Source organism: Agelaius tricolor, unplaced genomic scaffold (genome assembly GCF_023055355.1).
Source record: "Agelaius tricolor isolate 1412-34295 unplaced genomic scaffold, bAgeTri1.0.p SCAF_4, whole genome shotgun sequence".
In the NCBI taxonomy this organism is placed as follows: Eukaryota; Metazoa; Chordata; class Aves; order Passeriformes; family Icteridae; genus Agelaius; species Agelaius tricolor.
Window position 1 is genome coordinate 31,220,048 of NW_027269264.1, and position 26,142 is coordinate 31,246,189.

The 26,142-nt window shown below is 37.2% G+C and overlaps 1 protein-coding gene across 3 annotated transcripts in view; it reads left to right on the forward strand.

Annotated features, from left to right (window-relative positions):
• The window catches only part of GLIS3 (GLIS family zinc finger 3), a 155,903-nt gene extending 131,526 nt beyond the window's left edge, over positions 1-24,377 (forward strand). For 2 of the 3 annotated variants that reach the window (XM_071425112.1, XM_071425111.1), the window contains exons 7-10: positions 4,542-4,701; positions 12,119-12,297; positions 18,730-18,909; positions 20,109-24,377. In XM_071425112.1, coding sequence (XP_071281213.1) covers positions 4,542-4,701; positions 12,119-12,297; positions 18,730-18,909; positions 20,109-20,245 — 656 coding nt within the window. In that variant the 3' untranslated portion in view covers positions 20,246-24,377. The remainder of the gene's footprint in view (positions 1-4,541; positions 4,702-12,118; positions 12,298-18,729; positions 18,910-20,108) is intronic. The other variant, XM_071425113.1, reaches the window with a different exon arrangement.
• The last annotated feature ends 1,765 nt before the right edge of the window (positions 24,378-26,142 follow it).

Sequence of the window (26,142 nt, forward strand, 5' to 3'; positions counted from 1 at the left end):
TGCTGTGAAACAATATGAACTTACTTTGTATAGAGCAATCTGGAACCACTAAATCCAGAAGAGTCATAAATAATGCAGCAGAAAAAAACCCCATCTTTTTACTGTGCTGTTTGGATAAAACTTGACCATTTCATATTTATGCATAAGCCAGAATGTGTAATTCATTTATGAGTAGTTACTGAATATCACACTAAGTTCTGCTCCAGAGCAAGCAAAGGATCCTTCTAAAGCTTGTCAACTGCATAATTTTCTTTGCAAGTTGGAATTTAAAAATTGTATCAGTAAAGTTACAGAACTTATTTGAATGCTAAGTATTTTTTAAATAATGTCTTACACTATATTGTGAAACTTTGACCAAACTACTTCTATGTGTATACTTTCTGTGCTTTGCTTGAGTAACACTTTTCTTTGGATTTTTTCCCTGCTGAAATTGTACTAAGCTGGGTGCTCTGTGCACATAATAAGAAAAAATCCAATCCCCCAGGAATTTGTATCTAAGGTAACAATAGGAAAGTAGGCAGGTACAACAAGCAGGTAGAGGTTAAGGACACATACAGGAATAGATTAATGAAATTATTAATTAATGAAAGAATTTTATTAAAGAAATTGTCCTAGTCAGTCCCTAAGAGGTGTCTGAAAAAAAGCAACCTAGTTTTCTTTTTTAAAAAGACTGTTCTTTTCTTTAAAAATAGTTTTTTAAGGGTGATAGGCTTGGAAAATAGTTACAGCTCATTCCTGTTAGAAAAAACAAGAATGGGAAGGAAGAACTGACATATGAATGGCCCTTGCTGTGAAAAACAGAATTGTATTTGATGTGTAGGGAATGGATGCAAAAGGAGCAGTAATGTAGGACTACCAATAATGAAGAGGATCTCTGTTTTCACCTTTTAGGCTGAATTTAAGTATTGCATACATGTCTAGACCTCCTGCTTAATGTGATGTAGTCACAGGTAGAACCATTCACACATTACAGGGGGCAAAAAAGTGTTAATAATATTATCTTAATTTAAGGAGGATAGTTTGCTTCCCCTCAGACTTGCCCTTTTATTTACCAGTTTTACTTATGAGTTTATAATTTCTATTTTGTGACAATTTCATGGTTCTCCAAAAATTGATGTAATGTTTGGGTACACATTTTTAAGAACATTTACCAATGGACTGCTACAAACATTGTGGGCAACACGGCCACTTGCACCATTTGTGGTTCCATTCATCATGATGAGACTGAACTTCAGAAACTGCAATCCACTAAAAGAGAAGAAAATGAAAGGCAGGGATGTGATCTAGAGATGCAATTTCAGGAATGGCTTAAAATACTGGTCCAGACCCTGCTTTATTCTTCAGTACTTTAATGTTTTCCAGTATCTATGATCTGCCTGTAGAATACCTGAAAAGGCATAGAAAGGCCATCAGTGCAGGTGGTCCATGTGAAAGGCCAGCTTTGGAGACAGACTTATTATCTTGAAAATGCAATTTTTACTTCTACTGTACTTCTTAATGCATGATGGCTTCTTGAGTTTCATGTTCTCTGGAGACTTCATATTTACAGATGAACTGAGGATAAAGGTAAAACAGAAAATAAGTTTTTCATTTGCTGGGCTTACCACTTAAAACTCAATACAGCATATGTCCTGGCTACAAAATCCGGTGGAGTTCCTAGGGGAAGAGAAAGAGGGGAATATATGCAGGTGATGCTTACAAGTGCAAAAAATATTTCATCTATTTTCTTCTGTGCAATAGTAAATCCGTTATTTTCAGGGACCTCATAAATATTCCTTACAGAAATAGAAGGCTATATTTAGTAATTAAAAATAAAGCAACCTTGCAAATGTAGGTATGTAACTAACTGAGCTACAAAATTAAACCTTCACACTGTCTTACTCTATATGGTAAAAGCTCTCAGCCCTACTCTAAATTCATACTGTCAATAATTAGAAGAGAGTTATTTTGGTGGCAGAAATTGTTTTTAAGAGTGCTGGTAGTAAGTCCAAGAGGCTCTTCAATTAGAGCATTTTTTTGCAATAATGCATAATTTGCAAATTTCTGCATTTAAATATGTTCCATGAAATTACAGGTTTCTGACTCCATTGAAAAATAACTTCTTTTTGGCCTTAGATTCTGTGACACTTTCAATACTACTTTTTGGCTTTCTTTTTCTTAAAGAAACCTTATTCAGGATCATCCTTTTCTCTTGCAACCACCTAAATTTTTCCTATGCATTGTGAGGTTACATATGAATTTAGCTTCTCATAGAGAACTGTTTGCAGAAATATTCTCATGGAAAATTCTTATGTACTGATAAATGGATATGTGACGAGACTCCAGAAAAGAAAACAAGACTCCTTCCTCTTTTTGGCTGAAACTTTGTCCCTGTTGAGGTTCACAATCTGAGGTTCATAGTCGGGACTAAGTTGGGACTAAGCTATAATCACCTTGTAAAAAATGTTGTAGCTTGGACTTTTTAAGGGATACAGAGGAACAGCACTCATGATTCTTTGGCTTTTATTGAGGTTTTTTGGATTTTTTTCAAAATATCTGAATATGTTTAAAATTTCTGGTTCGTTAAATATTCTCTGTTCTTTTGCTGTCAGAATGTGTGCTTGGTTATTTTTCAGTATTTTCTTCTGTGCTGTATGTAAGATAAAATAAGAATTTCAAAAGTTCATTCCTTTGTTTTTATCTTCTGAACTTGTCCTGATGCTGCGCTGAGAGACAGACATGGAAAACGTAACTTTTGGGGTACATGAGCAAAGTGGGAAAAAAAAAATTCCCCTCTCTTACTAAGAAAATGTCCTCGACTTCTTCTTTGCAAGTTATTCTGCTGTTTTAAGTGATGTCTCATCTTCCTGTGGGACCTGCCTCCTGTGTTCCTCTTTAAGGTTTGGGATGTCTTCTGCTGTCAGATGTCTGTCATCACTTGGGTTGTTATTAGGAGGCTCTGGTCCACAAACAAGTTAGCAAAGAGCAGAGCCTGGCACCAAGGCACTCCTCCACCTTTGACCACCAATGTCAACTTCCCCTAATCTTTGACATTACCTCTACAGCATCTGTATTGGATGCTTTTATTCACAAAGTGGTTTCCTGTCTGTCATCTTGCACTGTTTGTCATTTCCACCAGCTGAAAAATGTCCAGGGCTGCTCCTTAATGGGGCTACAGTATAATTAGACTCCTGAGCATTTTCTTAACTCTGTCTTAGCTTGGTGAATATCCAGTGAATATCCCACTGAATATCCCACAAAGGTGGGCTTGTAAGGATCAATAGAGTCTTTCCAAGAACATGCTGAGGCTTTGGGAGACAAGGTGAATTTTCACCTTTTTGATCTTCTGTAGCAGAATTCACACTTGTGAATGAAAAATGATGACCTGTGAAATCATTTCCTTGAAGACTGATCTGTGGTGAGACTACCTCTAATGCAGTCTTTCTTCTGCTAGGATTGCAGCATCCATGGACATATTTCAGCCTAGAAAGGTGTTTTATTAGTGACAGTGCCCCCTGGGGAACTGGTTTAAACTCTAGGATTTTATCATGAAACTCAAATCATTAGCATATTCAACATATTCACTAGCATAATGTAAATTTTATAGGTAGAAATTTACTCTGTAACTAGGCCTGAACAATACCTTTTTTTTTTAAGAGACAGATACAACAGACAAACAGGAGAAGTAATTTTTTTCTTTTAGACAGACTATCTAATTCATTCTCTGGGTTCATAAAATATTTAAGAGGATGCATTTGTCTGCCAGTCAACATCAGCATAAGCTACTTGACACAAATGTCAGAAGAAATAGTTGTGTAACAGGATTTTCAGAGATACAGAGATTTATATTTGTCTGATTTAAATTTTTTTTTTAAAGGGGCTACCAGAAAATAAGGTTATAGGATTTGGGATGAACTAATTAGGACATTTGAACAAAGTCCTACATTGCTTTTTGTTTAGTCAGTAAGGAAACAGGCAGGAAATTTTCCTTATTAGAAAAAATCCAAGAGAAAACACACAGAAAATTATTAAGCTGGTAAAGATGGTTTAAAATTTTTGTATGTATTACTGAGGAATCTGGGCAAATGATAGTAATAATGCTCTTCAATAAATTTGTAATTTTTATAGATGAGGGGAAAACGTAGAAAGCATTTCACACTTTATGAAACTGTTCTTTCTGTTCACTAGTTCTAAAAATACAGATCTTAGGAATATTGACACATCTTCTACAATAGAAGAGTATAGAAGATTTGCAGCCTTATTCAGACAAAAAATTCCAAGACAATGAGCCTGGTTGTGATCATTCATGACTGGTTTTATGGAAATTTCATTTGGAAGCAGCAAAGAATACTTACTTATTTTCATGTGGTTCTTCTTCTTCTCTTTGTGAAAACAACACATCAGAAAACCCTTAGTTTTCTTAGTTCCTAAGAGCTGGCACTACTGCTCGACAGGAGGGGTTATATGTTGGTGTTTGGTCATTTATCAATATTATTGTTGTTTGGTCAGTTGTCAGCATTGTTTCCTGCCTGATGAGCATTATTTCTCTCTTTTACTTTCAGCAGCTGTGATCCCCAGCACACAGATAAATCAAAGTGGAACAGCAGCTGGGGCAGTGTCCTTGTCCCACCCCAGCAGCCATTCTTCCCCAGGACAAAACATACAGGGCAGTCCTCTGCACCCTCCCCAGGTACCTCTTCTCACAGCTGCTGACTCAGAGAGGTAAGAACCTGTGCTTCCCAGCTTGAGCCTGAGGCTGGACTGTCTTCAGAGCTGCCAAGGTGGGGGGAAATACAGTTGTTGGTAGGCACTGGTGGCAGCCCTGGCCTAACAACTGCCCTGGGTAGGGGTTTATCAGGAGGAGAGGTGAAGTGGACCATGTTATTCCAGTCCGAGAGGGAGATTTTCCATCCATTTCCATTTCAGGGACTTGCTCCAGTCCCTTCTTGATCCCAGTGGAGGGCCCAAGCAAGGAAAGTGATACCAGCTGGCACACTGAACTTCAGATGACCACAGCCATACCTACAGTATGGGGGCCCTGAGATTCATGTTTCTGTTTACTTGTGGGAGAAGAGTCATATTCTGTCAATATTCTCCCAATAGTAAGCATTTCTGAAGGAAGACCTCGCCTCTATTTTTTAATTGCCATTTTATGAAGAACAACAGATAATGAACAAATTTTCATTTCACTAGTTTTTGAGTTTGATTTATAGTCAGGATTTGTTTTATGACAGTTATGTATATTTTTATATATGCTGGTTAGGTATGGTAAATTCTATGATTTTAGATATCAGTGACACAAAAATCAATTGCTCAGATGTGTTTTGATTTTCATCATTAGACATTCCCTAAATTATTTTCAGCACTCTTTCCAATGATTTAGATAGTGTATGGTACTGTAGATGTAGAAATCTACAGCTCATTAAACCAGAAGTCTACCAAATCACAAGTCTGAAGAGGCCTAAGTAAATGTTTCTTAGTGGAAAAGTCAGGAAGATAACATCATCCCACTAAATACTAAACTGTCACTATCTGCTCATGGATACTTAAACATTATTTTTAAAATTTCTTTTTCAGTGCTCTAAGTGATAAATTGCTGTATTTCACTAATGTATTTCAGAGTATTTAATTTCCTTGAGTGACAGATATGACAGTAATTTGAAGAGTACAAAATCCCCAATGATAAACCTGAAAACAACATTCTCTAGATTTCAATTACTGGTAAATGAGCATAATTTCTTTGGATGAAAGCAATATTCACTCTGCCTTGTATCAGGAAGATAGGAGAACATGTGGCATTGAGAAATTAACTACAGGTGAAAGTACATTGTTATTTCAGACTTCACATGTGAATTCAGCCAGTTCTGGAGCCACTGGAAGTTGTTGAGCTTTTTGTGCATCAGTCTGAGATGGAGCTTACTGCCTCATTATCACTGGAGCTCATCTGCTTTGTTCCTCCCTTCCTCCCCACTCCTGCCCCCATGATCCTGGTCTTTTTCTGTGCTCACCTCTGTGATCTCTGGCCCTCTGTGCTCACCTCTGGGACTGTCCATGCTCTCTTGCCTGACACAGAGGCTCTTCTCTCCCAGTATATATATATATTTTCTCTTCAATGCATGGCCTGTCCATCCATACCCAATGACTGCCAGAGCACGAGGGGATAGGCAGGGACACATTAACAGTTGTTATAGGTATAAATGTAATTATAAAAGACAATGATCTTATTAGGCTATTTCTGAGGTTCTTCTGCTGTAAAACCATAGCAGAGGTGCCTAGAGTGAGACTTCCTTCATTCAATTCATTGAATGCATTTCATACATGAAGATAATAGAGTACTCTACACAATAATAAAAAGCTACCATATTATATTCCTTTTTCATTTGTTAAGTGTATACACCCTCTCTAAAAAGGCTTTAAGTGCTAATTCCCATGTGTGGAGCTGCTTTGGGTTTAAAAAAGTTCCAATGTCTTCACTTAGGTAGTGTGACAAATGGCAATTTAAATTCAGAAAAGGAAAAAAGTATTGCAGCAGTGTTGGTTTAATTACAATACATAGGGCAGAAGTTAGGGGGAATGTTTGAAAGAAGAATTAAGGCAGAATCTGTGTATTGAATCTAACAGATCACACTTGCCTAGAGGCCTTGCAAGTAGGCTGTCACCTCACTTCATCGGTGTGATGAGAATGGTGAAAATGTGAACAAACCTTCAGCAGAGAAAGTGACAGAGATAGTGTCTTTAAAAGGCGTGAATCATCCTGTTTATTTCAACCTCACTGTTGAGAGGACTGCAGGATTTAGGGGTGCAAGTAGAGCATTTGTTGCCCCTCATTTCTAAAGACTCTTAAGGCTGACGAGAAGAACTTAGGGCCAGAGTGTTCGGTTTAGCAGTACCATTATGCTATAATAAGTTCTGCAACAGTAATTCTTTTTGCTAATTTGAGTGTGTGGTTATATTCTCTTTATGATTTCACTGTAAAATAGTAAGTAGCTCCGAGCTAAACTTCCAGAAGCAAAATCATCTGCATAGTTCTACCCAAGAAGCCAAGACTTCACGTTACAAAGCCCTTTGTATGTGTTATACAAAGGGCTGCCTCAAAGAAGGTCTGTAGTTAATAGTGTGGTTTTGAAATAAGTACATCAACTTCTTTCCAGGCGTGGGGTACTTCAGAGGATTGCCTGAAGTTTTCTTTTTAATTTTCTTTTTAGTGGGCAAACAACACCTATAAATGACAAATGCTTGTGTCAGAGGTATCAGTAAGGCTAACCCTGAACTTGAGCCATAGAGTCACAGAATCCTAGAATAATTTAGGCTGAAAAAGACTCTTAAGACCATCAAGTCCAACTGTTAACCCAACAGTGCCGAGGCCACCACAAAACCATGCACCCAAGTGCCACACACACATCCACGTGTCTTTTAAATACCTTCAGGGATGGTGACTCCACCGCTTCCCTGGTGAGCCTGGTCCAATGTCTGCCCACCCTTTCTGTGAAGAAACTTTTCCTGTTACTCAGTCTAAACCTTCTCTGGCACAACTTGACGATGTGTCTTCTTGTCCTGTTGTTTGTTACTTGGGACTTGTTGTTACTGAGTTCCACCTAGCTACAATCTCTTTTCAAAGCAAACCTAGCAAAGTTTGGAATTTTTCTCACACTTTTTTTTTTTTCCAAAGGCATTTTTTCCTCTTTGACACATTTGCAAGAAACTTAGTTCTCTGATACAATATAGGCACAGAAAATACTGAGAGATTTTATAAAAAGTTACATAGTCTCCCTCCAGGGAGTCTATGTATTGAGGTACCTGCTCACAGCTCTCTTCCTTTAATTCCACTTTAAATTCCACATTCTCCTTTCTTCTTCTCACCAAAGAGAAGATGAGGTACTGGTCAGAGGATTTGTTTGTTCTTTCTACCATCCCTTCTTTCATCTAGATTTTGGTTTTCTTGCCCAAAATATTTCTGTTATGCAAGAAGATTGCATTCCTTAAAAAAAAAAAAAAAAGACGACAACAACAACAACAAAACAACACCAAAACAAAACACAAAACTACAAACAAACAAACAAACAAAAACCCCCAAAACCAAAGCACCCACAAAACTTGTGGCAGAGAAATAATTGGAGAGAAACATGCATCATAGGTAGGTAAAAAATTGAGCTTTTATTATTTTGGTCAAATGAATATATTCGTAACTTTGGGAAAAACATCTTATTTGTTCAATTTTGTTCCTGGCAAAAGGTATGCTTTCCTTAAATGTGTTATTAAAACATGTTTATTTGATTGTCACTTTTAAGTAGCCAGACTAACTTACAGTGCAATATGCTGGGTTTCACAAACTGTGTTACAAGAGAATGTTTCCTTCACTGACAGCAGACTGAGGATCTGTAAAGACACAAAGACACAGCATAAAGTGTGAGTTCAAAGAATGTGAGTTCACAGAAAGAATGTAAGAGCAGAGAATGGATACACCATCTCAGATTTTTTGGACTTTTTTAGAAATAAAATTCAGGCATTCAGGAAGGAATGATCATGGATTTTTCTTCATTTAACATTGTCCAAGAGAGCAGCAGTGTACAGCACACTGTTCGAGGCAGCAGCCTCTTACAGGGAGCTTGTTCAGTCCTCTGTCCAGCCAAACCTTCAGCTCAGCCAGATGAAAGCCTGATCACCTTACTGTGTGAACTGCACAACATTTGGGTATGTTCCCAAACTGCTGAAGCCCAGCAAAAATGACTCAGCCGGTTAAAAGAGCAGCAACACAATAAATAGTGTTTACAATTTGTAAGAAGAAAACTATGGCCTCTGAAGAAAAAAAAAAAATCAGGGTTTTCAGCTTTAATGTTCAATTTCCACTTCAGCAACATATCTATAGCAACCATAAAGATTCATTTTGTCTGAATGGTGACAAATGCTTTCATTTACATTGCAAAGTTGAGGGGAAAAAAAAGAAGAATGAAGACAGAACTACATCCAACTTAGTTACATAGTTACTGTCTCAAATATTTAATGTTAGTAGCAATTTCTGCCATAGTGTAGCATGGATTAATGGTAGTAAATTATGTCTTTTATATGCAGGTGCAGTTTCTTTTCTTTCAATATATGAAGAAAAATATTTTTAAAAAATTTAAAAATACTTGGTTGCAGTGAAATAAATTGAGGAGTTGCAAAGCACATGGGTTTCTAGGTGAAGAAACATCTTATATATATTTTTGCTACAGAGACATAAGAGGTTGTTTCCCCACTCAAAAAAAGATTTATTTGTAGGTGGCCAACCATGATAAAATAAACTAAATTAAAGCATTGTATAAATACACAATCTATACTGTATGTTATGACTCTTTGATTTTCCTCTTCCCTTCCTTTTCCACACATTTCTTGGGTTGTGCATGTAGTTGTAGTGACTGTTTACTGGGCCAGCTCCAGTAAATTATGTGGCATTGTATGTGGCATTTTAACTAATCTCATCAAAACAGATAAGCTTTGGTAACTCATTCATCTTGCTTACTACCAAATCTAGTCATTCTCCAGCAAGACACTTTTTCACAGCTAAAATTGGAAAAGAAAGATATTCTTGTGGCTCCAGAAACATTTCTGCTTGGATTTTACATCAGGCATAGGATAGGGCAACTTTCTGCAAATCTGGCTGGTTCCTGATTGAATTGACACCTGGGCTTGACTATAGTTCTTGATTACAGTTTCCAAGTGGTATACAAACTGGACCTGAGTGTTTCAGGAACACAATTAAATTAGCTGTTCTCTCAGGAATATAATGAGATTTGTTCAGAGATAAATCTGGGCTGTGACAAGTACAAGTTTCTCTTGTTAAGCAGAAGGAAAGAAAAAGTAGAAAGCTATAGTCATGGATATGGGTAAGCCAGGTTGATTTATAAATAATTATAAAGATCATGTCTACTAAAAAGGAGTCCTGTCTGCCTGTAAAATATAATGTATTATTATTGGGAGGATGTTTTTTGGATGTTAAATCAAAGGTAAATCTGTAAAACTGTGCTTTCCACTTTCAGTTTTGAAAAGGATTTTTCCCATTAGCGGCTACTGGTTAAAATAATTTTTCAGAAATTAATTTTCCTAAATTAATCCTGAAAAGACAAAGGATGATATTCCATGATTTTTAAAATAATCATAATATTTAAAGACTGCTTGTGCTTGGCTCTCAATCTCTGGCAGGAGATAGCAGTCTTTCTATGTGACTCCTATACAAAAAACTAACTCCAGTTTTTACTCAGGAGACATATAACCAGGTAGTTACAGCACTTTTTAAAAACCTCTGATATTTTTATCACAATATAACTACTGATTTCTGTTTCTAAAAAAAAATTGTATAATAGAATTATTGTGAAATATGTGCATGCTTTGTTCTCTTCCTCCCTGATTTGTCTTTCAGTCTACTTACAGCAGTTATCTGGAACAATTAAATATTTGACACATTACTCAATGGCTCAGTAGTAACATTTTTATTTCCTCCATCCATATAGCTTTTCTGAAGTAATATATATTTATGAAGTTAATATCACATCAGCACCAGGACCATCCAAACCCTACCTAATATGCTTAAAAATGTGCTTCTCACAGAAAACTGAATAGGCAGGATGCCATCCAGAGTTCATCTTGAGACTTCTTACACTCCAAATGTAGATTATGATTCACCAGAAATGTAGTAAATACCTTTCAAATTAAGTCAAAACCACATAGAGATAGCATGTGGCAGATACAGATTCTGAGCTGCAGCATAAAAGATCTCAAGTGACTTTTATTTAAATATAGTTATAACCTGTATGATGACCCTACCCAGAGGTGTTCTGTAGAGCTGCTACTGGAGTTGCACTTTCTGTGATATTCAGGGTGTGATAAAAACTTCCTTGACACTTCTTTAGGAAAAACATGCCTTTATATTAGGGAGAGGGGGGGAAATTATCTAGTATATTGAGGCCCAGTCTCAGGACAACAGGGACCAGATTCATGGTTTAGAACACCGGCAGACTGTGTGAACTGCAGGCACTGATCCCTCCTAGCAGCCACTGAGCACACAGAGAAGGGTATTCCTCCTCAGCAGACTTACAGCTTATTTTTAGTGGTGGAGAGACAGGCTGATCTGCAACAAGATTTGACATGTCACTTTCCACTCACCTTCTTGCAGAAATGTCATGGTTCTTTTTTGGTGCTTGGGAATTTTTCCAGCTCTCCTCTCATTGAAAAAAAAAGTGGCCCAGAGCCATTCCTGAGCTTTCATTAAGTAGCCAGATCCCATCAGTCTATTGGCTGGTTTGGGACACAAACAGAATCTCTTTAAAAACCTAGCTTTCTGCCTACAAAAAAGATTGCATGACCTATCTGTAATGTACTTTGAGGTATGCACTTCTAAGGAAATGCAGAAAAAAATCAATAAAAAGTTAAATTCCATAAAACTCTTGTGTAAAATCTTCAAAAGCATTGCATATCCTTGTGGTGCCAGTTATGATAGAGCTGTGCAAAACATAGGGGATGAACCTCTGTGGCAGCTGCACCACCAGATTTGTTCTCAAGCATTCTCTTTTGCCAGTCTTGTAAGTTTGTAGTTTGAGTCCAGATCAACATTTTGATGCGTTCAGATTCTGGAAGCAATTTAACTCTTGCCCTTACCTGCTTTATATTGACATCAGATTGTTTATTTTCAAAAACCTCTGTGTAACATACGAAGATTTCTAGAGTCTGAAACCTGGGCCTGAACCTAATATCTAACAACTCAGTGGCCAATGACCTGAACTGACCTCTCACTGTCAGTGAGCAAGACCAGCTATCTATTGATAAATAAAGTTGGTACAAAGGCTTACAATAAACTGCTGGCAGTAGCTCCAAAATCAGGTCCCCCTTGAGACATGTCCTCCAATTATGGCTTAGACACACACACAGAAGGAGTGGATTAAAAGTAGTTTTCCATGATAAGGGGCAATTCAGCCTGCTAATTTCCCAAATGTCAAGTCTAATGATACATCACCATTTAAAAATATGTCATCTCTATTTGGGCTGCACACTGTTATTTTGGAAGTCTGTATCTAGGCAAATAACTAAAGTGATCTAAATAAAGTAAAAACAATCTTTAGCTCTTATGTGTTGGAGATCTTACAGTTTTGGGGTTTTGAACTTCTAGGTTTGTTGCTCCAGCTCCTTCTCATCACATCAGCCCCCAGAGAATGTCCATTCAACATCCAATGATGCAGAGACAGACTCCACAACCTCCTCAGCTTCCACGGCTTGCAGGGATGCCTCTGAAGACATACCAACAAGCAGAAAGCCCTTCTTTTCAGCCAAATGCCCTTCACATCCAGGGTAAGAAGGAAGAACCTTCATCGCTGATGTCAGCTGTTTGTTGCTATTGCAAATATTCAAAATAAATGCTTCAGGGATTGGCACTGATATTGTTAAGGTACTCTTCCTTGAAAGACCCTAGAAGGTAGCCTTCAGGACCCTGCCTTCAGACTTGCTTAAAATATTTACCTTAGCTAGTTGTTATTCATCCTGGTACAGAGTTACATGTTTCTCTTCATATTGATTTTCAGTGCTGTTCTTGACACAGAATGGCAAAAAATCATGGATGGCTTTTAATTTTCTAATGTTTTGCTTCTAATCCCTCCTGATTTAGCACGTAAGTATTAACTTGCTTTTCAAGAGGTAGGATATTTTTGTCCCTTGCACTTGTGGGGAGATGGAGAACTCTTCCTGTGTAAGCATGGATGACTCTTGCAGCTGTGTTCCCACTTGTGCTGTGTAATCAACATCTACAAGACCTCTCTCTCTCTCTTCAATCCTGTATATTTCTTCTGTAGCCAAAGAAAAAATCATCAGCTCGTGGGTTGTTTTGTTTGTTTGTTTTTCTTAGCTGGTAGAGATTGAATGCTAATTACTTTAACATTCCAGGAGTGTGTTGACAGCAGTATTGTTGTTTCCTCTCAAGTGTTTAAATGTATGATTTGCCATACTTATAGACACAATTACATAGCAGACTGGACTTTTAAAGGTCTTAGGAGTCTGCTTATCGATCAGGCTTCCTGAGTATTATCATTGTAGATATCATATGAAACATCCTAGGAAGAGCAAGGTATATTGGTTTTGCAGTTTGGTTTTTGGTAGCAGAGGGGCCACAAAGATGGCTCCTGTGAGAAGCTGCCAGGAGCTTCTACCATGTCCAGCAGAGCCAATCCGTGATGGCTCTGAGGATGGACATGCTGCTGGCCAAAACTGGGCCAAGGAATGAGGTTGGTAACACCTCTGTGGCAACATATTTGAGAAGAAAATCAGAACAAAGTGGGCACTTCTCTTCTCTAGTCAGAGAAGAGAAGAGGAGGAGGTGAGAACATGTGAGAGAAGCAATATCTCAGCACCAAGGTCAGTGCAGAAGGAAGGGAGGAGCTGCTCCAGGTTCCCAAGCCAAGATTCCTCTGCAGGTGAAGCAGCTGTGCCCCTGCAGCCCATGGGGATCCATGGGGGATCCACCTGCAGCCCGTGGGGGATGTGCTCATTCTGGAGTAGGCGGATGCCTGGAGGAGGCTGTGATCCAGTGGGAGACTTTATGGGAGAGAGAGGGCCCCTGCTTCCAGGGTGGAGCAGCCTGTCCTTGGAGGACTATGCCCCATGGAAGAGTGACCACACCACAGCAGTTTTGGGAGGACTGCCTGCCCATGGGAGAGGACTCACGTTGCAAGAGGTGTGATTTGGCTGCTGCTCATGAGAGTGGACCCACAAAGAGAAGTTCACAGAGAACTGTCTCTCATGGGAGGGACCCCACAGCCTCACAGGGGAAGAACTCCTCTCCCTGAACAGCAGAAGAAAATTTTAGTGATGAACAGACCAAAACCCCCATGTCCTGTCTCCCTGTGCTGTTGGTGGGAAGGAGGAAGGTCTGGGCAGGAAAAGGTGTTTCAAGACCTTATTTTACTTCTCATTATCCTCCTCTGATTCTGTTAGTAATAAATTTCACTTTGCAACCTTAAGTTGAGCCAGTTTTGCCCTTGAAGTGTTTTCTCTCAACCTTTATCTCACTCATGAACCTTTTGTTAATTTTTTTCCTTTTTTCCCTCTGCTGCCCAGCTATAGCAGGGAAGGGTCACCGAGTGCCTCTTGTGGGTGCCTGGCATTAGGCCACTGTCAAACCATGACACAAGGCTTCTTCTATTTTCTTCCACTCATGTAACTAGTCTCTCTCTTGGCAAAGAGAGGAAAGATCTTCCTGAGTTCCCAAATGTGAAGGAGAGAAAAGAAAGTGCCAATCCTGTTACATTCTTCATATTGTACTGGCCACAGAGAAGCAGGATCTGAGTCTGAGGCAGGTGGTTTTCTCCACAAAGTAGTAATTCTTTACAGCACTGATCAGTACTAGAAGAACATGAAATTTACCAATGGACATAAGCAGTTATAGTTGGCTTTCTATATTCTCTGATAGACATTTCACTAATAATGTATAGCCAACAGAGTACAGGGTGAAATTTCCTAATATACAGTTCATTGTCAAATGACATACATGAAGGAACAGGTCCAGTAAATTCCTAGTGCAAGGCTTGAAGGGGTCAGGTTAGCCCTTCTATTTCCACAGTACAAAACATTTTACTTGATTCCCTTTTTTGTTGAACATTTGGCAAGAAATCATCTTGAAAGGCATTGAGACATTAAGGTTTGTCTTTCTGCCTGGAGCAGAAATTGTCTTTCAATTATACAGATGGCTTTACCACCTTCTTCCTTTCATGGCAATGGGAGTTTTATGAGTCCTAGAAGTTGAGAGCACAACCAGTTGCTCCAGAGTAGAAGACTTTCCAGTGAGTCCTGCCTCCCAGGGATTCAGAAATCACCCTGGATTAATTGCTACTCCACACAGGACTTGCACTGCCTTGTGCAGCAACCTTCATATCTCCTTGGGCATCTTCTCTTCAGGGCAGGCCAAAACAATGCTACTGTGTTCCCATCTCCCTCTCCTACTGTCCAAAGAGTATTTAAAAGGATGAAAGATGTAGGTCATCATTCTTTGCAAGAAGAAGGCCCAGTAGAGACCCTTATCTGAGTGAATGTCACATTTGAATTGAAGCCCTGTTACATGTCCAAATTTAAGATACAGTTTAATACTATCTTCTGAGTTGAATTTCAAGGGCTTGGACCTTAAACCTGTACCATACTCAATCCCATGTTATCATTACTGTGTCTGCTTCACTCTCCTAGGAAAGCTTATTGAGAAGCTTTCCAAAGCCTGTTGAAAAGAGACACTGCTGACAGGAATTATTTGCACACAGATAACAGCTCAAAGTTCAAATTCTAAACAATTTTGCACTTAAAACTAGTAAAAAGACAATGTAGACTGAACTCTTAATTCTTTTTTTTTAGTCTTGAAACATACAGTACAGTGCAATTCAGTACCCACAATGTGGGTATTAAATGTTTTTTCAAAGATCAAGTAACCTATCATCACTGTACAAGGTATTTGGTCAGAATGTACTCACTCCAGCTTAAGCACAGCTGTCTCATCCTATATGCTACACTGAAAGCATTGTCCTGTGTGCCTTAAGGGCTTACCTAAATTCTCTCTCTCAAAAGCAGATGTTTGAAGAGTTTATGTTTTCCCAGTACCAATACAAAGATTGCTGTCTTCCTTGGTCAATTCATTGCAATGCAGAAAAACACCATGGAGTTATCTCCACACCATACTATTATGTATACAAGAAGTGGCTGTGAGAAGTTCTTTTAGTTTCTATCTCCTGCAGTTCATAACCTGCCTTTTCAAGATTTAAAGTGCTGTAAATATAGCCACTTCAGCTCAATCTGCTAGTAGACAATGGTGACAATCTGCCTCAGTATGTAGTCTTAAACTTGTCAGTTACATGTAAATTTGCTTTATCAAGGAAGAAAGAGTTTCATTGCCCAAAAGCTTTTTGAAGAAAATGAGTTCTAAACAGACACAATTTCTGAAAGCCTGAACATCTTAAAAGATCATGGTGATCTCAGTGTACTATCCTTTAGAGAGAAATATTTATGAGATCCAAGACTGACAGCCTTCTTGTATCTAATAGCTACTTGTATTGTGAAATGTCTTTTCCTTGTAAGAACATTGTCTACAGTTCAAGCTCCATTATTTGTTCTGAGTGATTTTCAACACACACAGTAATGTCAGAGAGGGCTTTCTATTGCCTCAGTTATTACATAATTGACTAAATATTCCCTTTTCTTGCTTGTGAAATTCCCACTATCCTTTGCTGTATGGAATGTTCAGAATTGATGTTAGATGCCTCACTGAGCTGTAGAAATGAAGCTCTTCTTTTCCTTTCATTAGATTGTAGTATCTTTTACTGTATTACCATAAATCTGAAACTATCCTGACTTGAAGACTGGAACTTCCCAGCTAGATGCTTTTGTATGCCAATGTAATATGTATTTATAGACAGAAGACAGTGCAGGTGCTGGAAATCTGCAACAATTTGTCCAGCACCTGTATTGTATTGGTGATTCTTTTCAACCATGAAAAACTACTCTCATGAGAGGTGTCTGAAAACACAGGCAGCTACAGTCCTCAGGCAGCTGCCAGAATATGGTATTGCTTGCTCTGAGACAAGCCAGAAGAGATGTTCTAGCTATGAAAGGAAAGACAGCAACAGAGGCTCCTTCTTCACAGTAGAGAGAATTTATTGTGCTGTGTAATATAGAGTAAGGTAAAAGTTCTTTGGGCATGGGTAGAGCTAACTTGCTTTTAGATGATACTATAAACATTTTTGCACTAGAAATCTGGTTGTTCTTAAAAATTGTGTCTGTAACTCTGTTCACATGTCTTTATGAGTTAAGCTGATGGCCAGAGCTGTCTGAATTATGGAAGAAAAAAAAAAAAGCAAAGTATTCATTGAAAGAAAATAAAAAGTTGTCATTTCTTTAAAAAAAATTGTTAGTTTATATGAGTTAGTTATATTAGTAGCTCTATTCAGACAGGTCTACTAGTAACAGCTATCTTTAAATTAAAAATAACAAGATTTTAATAAACAGAAACATTTCTATTTTTTCACATTTGAAAATCTGTCTGTTAGTACAGTATGTGACTTGGATCTCTCTTGTACTCTTCCTTTTGTTCTTCCCAGCCAGATAGTACCACATGATTACATGGTGTTCATGTAATTTGCCTACTGGACATGCAGAAATAGGTATATTTCTGCATGAAATACACCTATATTTCCACAAAGAAACGCTATCTTGAAGTGTTTCAGACCAAAGACAGCTGGAATTTTTACATGCCATAGAAGCAAAGACTACTCAAGCATGGCATATATTTCTGAATGGCAACTATAATGATTTTCTTGAGAAAATATTCTCTCTTTCTTTTGACAGGCAGAGAGATGACTGAGGACAAAATAGATGTCCATCAGAAACTTCCTACCATATGGAAATTATAATTGTGGCAGTCATTCATTACATATCTATTATGAAATCTTTGTCCACAACAGTTCAATAGGATAAGGACACTATTACAAATATATGTGGACCACAACTGTATGAGTGAATTTGAGCTGAGCTGTCTACCAGGGTTTTTAGCATGAGCCTTCAGAACAAGGCTCTTTATGTTATTAAAAAACAAGAACTTCTTGCTTTTAGAAGCAATTCTTACAGCTTACACATCTATCATATTCAAAAATATTTCACTTTCCTAGGGAAGTTATGCTGTCATGTCATAGCTGTTTGTTCTGTACCTTGACATCATGAATCTTGGCTGTAGTGTACTGATTCAAAGAAACACAGCTGATGTAACCTTGTGCATGTGTGTGTTTTAAATAGTTTAATAAGAGACAAAAATTTACAGTCCAGAGTTGCAGCTGAAATGTTCAATTGCTGGAAATTTATTAGCCAACCTGTTTGCCTTTTTTTTTTTGTTTTTCAAGTGCTGCATGAAACACAGAAAACTGATGGTACAGTTAGTTCCCTAACAGATATCTAAAGTATGGTCAGGGTCTGCTGCCTGAACTGGATTTGGTTTCATGTTATCCTACATTCACCCTTATTGCAGATTATCTTGGGCACGACACTCTGTGAATAAAGACACCAAGTTAGGAGATTTTGCTGTGTCGTGTTGGACTCCAGTTCTAAGACTGGCTTGATGCACTGCAGATGCTCACAAAGACATTTAGAATAGTGATAAATAACTGAGGGGAAGAGAACCACATATGCTTATTTCTTGCTTATGACTCTCTGTTCTAAAAGATGGATAATTGACACTGAATTGTGAAAAGAACTTTTACCTAGGAAAGTGACACTACTTTTCTTGTGCTCTCTTTCCATGATAAAATTTTTTTTTCTCAGAGTCTCTATGCATGACTCTACTATCAGCCAGCTGTCTTGGCATCAATGATAGATCCTTGGATTTTATTCAGACTTTACTTGCGTAATCTTCTTTCATTTTGAATTTAGTATTTTCTTAGATTTTCAGACAGATGCACAGTGTGACTCTGGAGAATACCAGTTCAGACACAGGATTGTGCAGTACAAGGAGAAATTTCCTGAAAAATTTCAGCTTCTAGCCAGTCAGTTCCTCTCACAGGTCATGATGGAATCAGGATGTCCATGTAGTAGCAACCTGAGGAAGTTTTAGGGAGCATCATATCAATATGCTTTATTTGTTTAAAATTATTGAAGACCTGGTGATAGGGCAGTTAAGGTTTTTATCATTCTCATGGCCATGGTTCCATATACTCTCTTTTTTATCTCTGTCCAGGTCTTTTTCTGATGGCCTTCTTCTCATTCTAGGCATTTATGGGCAGCTTCAGACTTTCTGCCCTCCGCATTATGCTGACACTCAGAAGAACATACAAGACAGTGTTTCTTGCAATATGGTTCCTCCTGTTGACGGCTCAGCTCTCCCATCAGCAGGCCAGGGAGGGCTTGGCATTTTCCATGGAAGTTTTTCAGATCATTCTGGTATCAAAGGTAAATAACAGTTGGTCACTCTATGTATGATTGTGTAGAGTTTGTGAACTTTGGCAGATATGCATGAGCTGTGTATTTGGGTGGGACATGGCCTGACAGATTTGACTTTTACAAAGAGGAGAGAGTTTTCAGACCTTCATGGAGCAGTTGGTGTTGGGAGGCCAGAACTTGCCATGGGTGACAGTAACTACCGGCCTGTGTGCAGTCTGAACACTGTTGAAGGCTTCTCAAGATTATAGCCTGTGGGGCTTACACAGCCTCTGGTTTATGTATTTGAGCTGAAATAAGGTCCATTGAGCCCTCTGTGATATTTGTGCAGCCACTTCTTTCCACTGCACATATTGTGGCAGGGACCTGAGATGATTCAAATTGCTGATTTTGCTTGGTGCATGTTTGGTTTTTATCAGTCTTGAATTTCATTTATTCGTGTTTCAATGACAAAAACTTCCTGGATGCACACTCATCTGTGTGCACATAACTTAGTCGGTGCCTAGATAAAAAGTTCTTAAGGGGCTTGCATGCTGCTCTGGAAGGCTGAAAGATCTCTGTGCAAAGGATCAGTTCAAGACAGTGAGCCTACTCTTAGTGCTCAACTAATGCCCAGGTCTTTTACTGTCCTTCCACACAGGATGAATCCACTTAACAGTTATTGTTCTTTGCAATCCCTCTTATGTCTTGGTCCTTCAGAAGTGTATTGCAAAGCCAGTGCACCTGTAATTACAAAGAGGAAACACAGTATGTAAACATGTTATCCAAAAGATGGGAGTGTGTCTGCAAACAGTTATTCTTGGGCTTACTATTACCACTTGTAAAAGGCAGTAATTTCTGTGCCAGAGTCTACTTTATGGCAATATTCTACAATATTTTGTTGCCTTTTATCCTGTGTTCAATATGATGAAATGTGTTAAACAAGCATGAAGTTTATTTTTAAAATTATCACAATTTTAACACCCATTAAAATGGGGAGGTTGGTTGCAATGAAATCTGCTCTACTTCAGACTTGATTCCGAGAGAACTGAAAATTCCTCCATTGGTAAGCAGTAAGTTGTGTAATTAATTTCATACATATGTTGGCTTGTTTAATTTATTTCTGTATTTGATTTAAAACAATTTCCAGTTCTATGCATAAGTATTAGGACATCATTGTATAGTTATCCTACTTATTAACTGGGGCTTTTTTGTTTTGTTTCTTCTTCCAGTGTATGACTTTTCAGCAGGGTCTGTAGATATCTTTGATGATTCAGCTTGCAGCATGCCAGAGGACAGTAGTTTCCTACAAGTAAATGCAGTGGATCATTGTTCCAGCCAGCTTTCTCCTGTATACAGTGAAGGCTAAGTAATGTGTATCTATTTACAAGAACTTGATTCTGTTTCATCTTGCCCTTCTGTTATTTCCCTACAAATTTTTTCTCTCCATGAAACTGCCATGTATGTATGGGGATATGACTAGATATACATACATAATGGAGAGGAAAAAAAACAATTACCAAGCATTCTTCATTTAATCAAGCAGCCAACTGGGAAGGAGAATGTTTGGAGAAAGCAAGCTTTGCCAAAATCTTAGCAATTGTTTATTTTCTTCTCATCTGTGGTACAGCAACTATACTTTTAAAATTATTTCTTCTTTTCATTTCTCAAAGGGAATTCAGAGACCAAATAAGAAAACTGGCTGTTGCCTGTAATCCTTTCAAGCGGAATGGGTGCACTTGCAGAAAAACACAGCTTTAGAAAATTCCTTTTTCAAACAAGGAAAAGAAACAAAACCAGAGCATACTACAAACATTTCAAAGGCATAAAGTTTTTGCACAACCTGTCTGCATGTGATAGTTCCAAGTTTAACACACACCAGTGTCCAAAAGGGAGAGAAGTAGACATACATATAGGCACTACCTATTGGAGGCATTGATGTGGCTTCTTTTTGGATCAAAGGTTGTTGGTAGAGAATTTCTTACAGGCCTCATGTTAGGTGTCCTTTCCTTCCCTCTTTATTTTAAGCCACACAATACAGCTATTCTTATTTTAAGCCACACAATACACCTATTCTTGTTTTCCCAATATTCATTCTGACCTTTTAAACATGAATAAGATTATTTAAATATACAAGAAGTTACGTGGGCTTTGTGGCTATTTAGCAGATCTACCAGATAAGCATAAATGCATTTTAACTTTCAGTTGCTTTTTAATTAGATTGTAGAGCATTGTTGCTGTCTGTGCTATAGTCTTTGCCAGGAAGGTTTAAAATCTTTTGTAGGAAAGAGTCTTCCTTAAATTCCACATTTTTTAAAAAAGCTATCTGTACCGATTCAACTAAATTTTGGTTGTCCTAATCTTTTTCCATAACACATTTTCAGAAAGAAGAACTACTTTTAAGTGTACTATGATTCCTCTGATTACTTAGAAAGATAAAACTATACTGATTTGGTGGTTTTGATTTTTCTGATCAATGTCAGATTGACATTGGTCCTCAAATTTAGTCCAGGATGCAAGCAAATTGGGTTGTAAAACATACAAGGTTATGAGTTAAAACCAGTATTTTGCACTGGAGACACTATCACTGTGATCCTGCATGCCTTGAGAACAGCTCTTACATTAGTAAGACGGAGTTTTTAGGTTTTAATTTCTATTCATACATTTTGTGGACTTCTTAATGTGTAGTGTACATCATAATATTCTCATGACCTGATAGACTAAGGACAGAAAAGTTCATCCTTGCAGGCTGGACCATAACTATGCTTCAGAAATAACTCTTCCAAAAAGATAAAATAAAAAGGTTTATACAACCTTTTTTTTTTTCCTGGCAAACTTTTGAGAGTTGTTAAGTCCAATTTGGGTCCAATTCATAACTTAATCTGCAATTATGTGGAACAGATGAATTTGTGTCCAGATGTTTGTGAACATTGGCAATCTTTTGAGGTTTGTATTCATGAAGTATATTCTTATGTGCAGTTATATGCTTAAATATTTAATGGAAATATTTTCATCTGATACATAGAATATATGGATAAACCATGCACATAAATGAAGTACAACAAGAAGCAAAGTGACTAAAATGTAGCTAATTCTGTGCTAAATTCTTCCCCCATATATTCTGCTTCTCACATCACAAGAGAATGTGTCCCTCTGCTCCTGCTTGCACTAAGAGGTCTAGATGTTACCATATGTGATTTGCATTGGATTAAAAGACAGCAGGCATTCTTCACAGCTATGCATAGGCAATCAAAAAGACAGTCCTTTTGCATAATGTGCATTGACTGCAAGTTTCACTTTTTAATAAAGCTTTACTTTTGTACTACCTTAAAGCCCATTCTGTGGTCACTGCACAAATGTAACTTGGTTTAGTAGGAATAATTAGTCACACTGAACACTTTAATTTCAAATGTGTGGAATTGTGTTTTGTTCCACCAAAGTCAGCAAGGGCAGGATCAGACTACGTGTGGACACATACGTGTACCTATATACTTCCATATATATAAATCCCTTAAAATTCTTTTAAGCACATGATTGTCTGAAATTTGTCCATTGCTGTTTACAAAACTGAAATATTGTTGCTGTCTTCAGATCTGTACCGCCTTGACTTTTAAACTTTTTGAAATATTTTTTCCTAGTATCTGAATGTACAAGTTGTTCTGTAGAGTTGAGAATTATACTTTTTGAAACATGCTGACCAAAGGGAAAGTGGGAGTACAGAATTCAAAAAGGGCATTTTCAGCTTGGGGGTTCATCATTTACATTTAAAAAAGGAAACTTTTGTTAGTCATTAATTCATTCTTTCACATATATATGTATTTACAACCCTCCATGAGCCCTAATCCTAAAAAGAAGGGCCTAGAGAAGAGTCAAATCAAGCACATGAATATGGGCTACCAGTCTGTAAAAAGGTAGGCTTATGTTTACTTCTCATTCAGAGACAAAGAGGATTCTTCACTATTATTTCATTATTCTCTTTGGAGTTGGACTGACTTTGAGGCATCAATTTAATCACTGAGGGCAATTGCATAAAAAGCCCCATTGTAGCTCATGTATATTGGATATTTAAATAGGGAATCCTGTTTGTCACAATAAAAAATGGTGCTTGAGAAAATACAATTTCGTGGGTTATCTGCATAACTGAGTTATTTGCAAATACTTGTGCCTCCGTGAGTTTTGTGTTGTTATTCTACTTGCTGTATTGTTAAGTTTCTAAAGGGATTCATATCTAAGAGATGAAGTTATTTTAGACTACAGACATTAAACAATATTGAAAATAAATTATTTACAATTATTCTTTTATACAATGTAACTCTTTCCCAGCTCAGTGGTCTATTTATGTCTGCATTAGAAATGGTTCTACACTGGAGTTTAAAATACAGTTTCAAAGTGCATCTGTACAAGTGGAAGTGTATGAGAGTGCACATGTGGATTTAAGGCTCCTTTTCTACATGTGTGGACACACAAACATGTAGGCATTGTGGTTTACTACTACCAGATGCTGAACAGTGGCAGTGCTAAGGCCACCTGTCACACTGTATATTGTTTTCAGCTTTTCTTGAAAAGGCGTGAATGAGTATAAAAATTACATTTTGACTGTTTATTCCCTGTTATCCCTGTGTAATTTTATAGCAGAATTTTCAAACAGCACTTTTTTCTTGTCTGAAATTTTGTTCTTGGTTTGGGGCTTTTTGTATATATATATATGTATATATATATATGTATTTCCTTGAAGCAGTTAAAGCAAAAGACCACAAATGAAAATTAGCTGAGTTTTTATTTAAGAAAAAGAAATCCTTTTGTTCTGTACAGAAAGCAGCATCTGTACAGAAAGCAGCATCTTGTGTAATATTTTTTACACAAAGCACTTTGGTGAGGAGAGAAAGTGGGATTATGTTTTTCCTAAAGGTTACAGAGTAATCTACATATTTATACATGCTTACATATATACATATGATCTTAATTTGCCATACTGTATAACTGGCTGATATACCTTGCTCTAAAGAAATGTCTGTTGTATGTCACGAAAAAAACAAAAATTCAAACAAGTTACACCTTTTGCTCTACTAGCATGTGTAGTTTTGTGATTTTTTTACAGTTATTTTTCATACAATCGTAAGTTATTTTTGTTCTGTTTCATAACATTCTGTTTTATGTAAAGTGAAAGGTGTATGTGCATGGTACAAAATAAAACTGGAAAATTGTAATTCCATTACATTACCTATAGAACATGTTATTGTGAGATGCCTTTAAAGAGAATTGCTCCAGGCACTGTCGTTCACCATAAAACTACTAATATTTGTATGGATTCATAGAATTAGAAAGAGAAATAGGAAACAAACTCTTGGAGATTTCTCAAAAAATCCACTCAACTCAGAGTTTTAAGTCTGGATTTAATTATTGTTTTCGTGAGGCTAGAGATTTGTAGAGATAAATGAATGCCTGGGTGTGTGTTTACACCCCAGGTGGAGACACAAATAAAAGAAGAAAATTTAATTACATTTTTGTGTTGTGATAATTTTTAATTTTTATGGGTTTCTTTGATCATGTGATTTGACAGTACAACATGTCAAGGTATTTTGCTTTTTTTGGTTATTGTTTCTAACATACTCAAGGAATTAAACTATGTCAGAGCACTTAATATAAGGAAAAGAGCATTTTTAAACTCCTTTGGACAAAATGGAAACAAAAGGCAGAGACAGAAGTTGATGCATGCTTATGTCCAAAATACATCCTGAAAACCCAACATGCTTAGGAGATAAGATAAATTACCTCATACCACACCCACATATTGGACTAGAAATCAAAAGACAAAATACAAAATAAAATAATTGAGTGGAGAAAAATCCAGTTGCAGAACTGTAAAGAGACCTTTGAAAATAATGGTCCTAGTTGATCTCACTATGAAATTATTGACATGGTTGCCTCTGTGTCAACCATGAGCAGACAAAAAACTACTAAGCCCACAGCTGCTGACACATATGTGATCCCATAGAGTTTTGCTAAAAATAAGCTTTGCCCAGTGCAATCTTATTTACCCTGCATCTTAATTTAATGTAGGAAATATGATCCATGGTTTAGCGCATGTTGTTAGTGAATTCTATAAGCTACCATGAAGAACTGAGAGTTGCTGAATTCAAGTGTTCCAAAGTTCTTTTTTTTTTTTTTTAATGGAGAGCTCTTAAAATGAGAAATATACAAGAAGTATACAAGATCCATATGCAGTGGAAAGTAACATGGCTCAATATACCTCAAAGCCATGTGCTTTTTCCTGCGTGCTTGAGCTGGACCAGTGTTTCATGATGTCCTGAAAACTATCCTATAGAAAAATAAACATTATTATGTCATTATGTGACAGGCATATTCCTCCAAAGAACAATACTTTCTGAATGAAAGTTATCTAAACTTTTTATTTTATAAAGTGTTGGTGTTTGGCGTTTTCCTATTTCAGAACAGAATCATTTTTGAAACATCATAAATTCTTACAAGATAAAAATTTGGGGGGTGGGAGAGATTTTGTCAATTCATTGTGTTCACTCACAGCTGTGAGTTCTCCCATGCAACTGTGCCAAAGCCCACTGTATTTGTGAATTCATATCTTCTCTGCCCTAATGGAAAATACTTCAATAAAGCTTTATGTACAGCAATCTCCTTCAATAGGAGGGGAAAAAAATAAACATAATTCTTCTGTTCTGAATATGTATCTACTTGTATTTACTGCACCTAATAACACAATACCTTATATTTGCAGATAAGAGGGAGGATGTCTATATGAAAACAAAACTGACCATTTTCCTAGACCATGTTCCTCAGGAAAATTCTTCCCATGATCCTCAAGAAAATACTTGTCCTTCAAACCTGCTGTTTCCTACCTTGGATCACTTTGTAACTCCAAGTATCATATATGTTTTGAATTCCCTGATTTTTAGACTGTGTCTTTACTCACTGTAAATATGACTTCTTGAAAAGCAGTTTTCAAATTTTTCTCCCATAATGGATAGTCTTAAAGTGGACAATTTGTGCATGATTGTGTATACTCTCTGCAACAAGAATCAGAATGGTAAAATTAATCTTACAGAATGAAAAATGTTAGCTCTTTTAAGGTTCCTATGTCTTCTTCCAAAATGTTAGTTTATATTTTTCCTTCACCTTCCTTAAAACTATAATGTTCTCATTTAAAAGCTAAGTATGAAAAATCATTCTACCACATCTTCCCATGCCATTTATAGATTTACAACCAAAGTAAATTTACACAGCAGTCAGTAT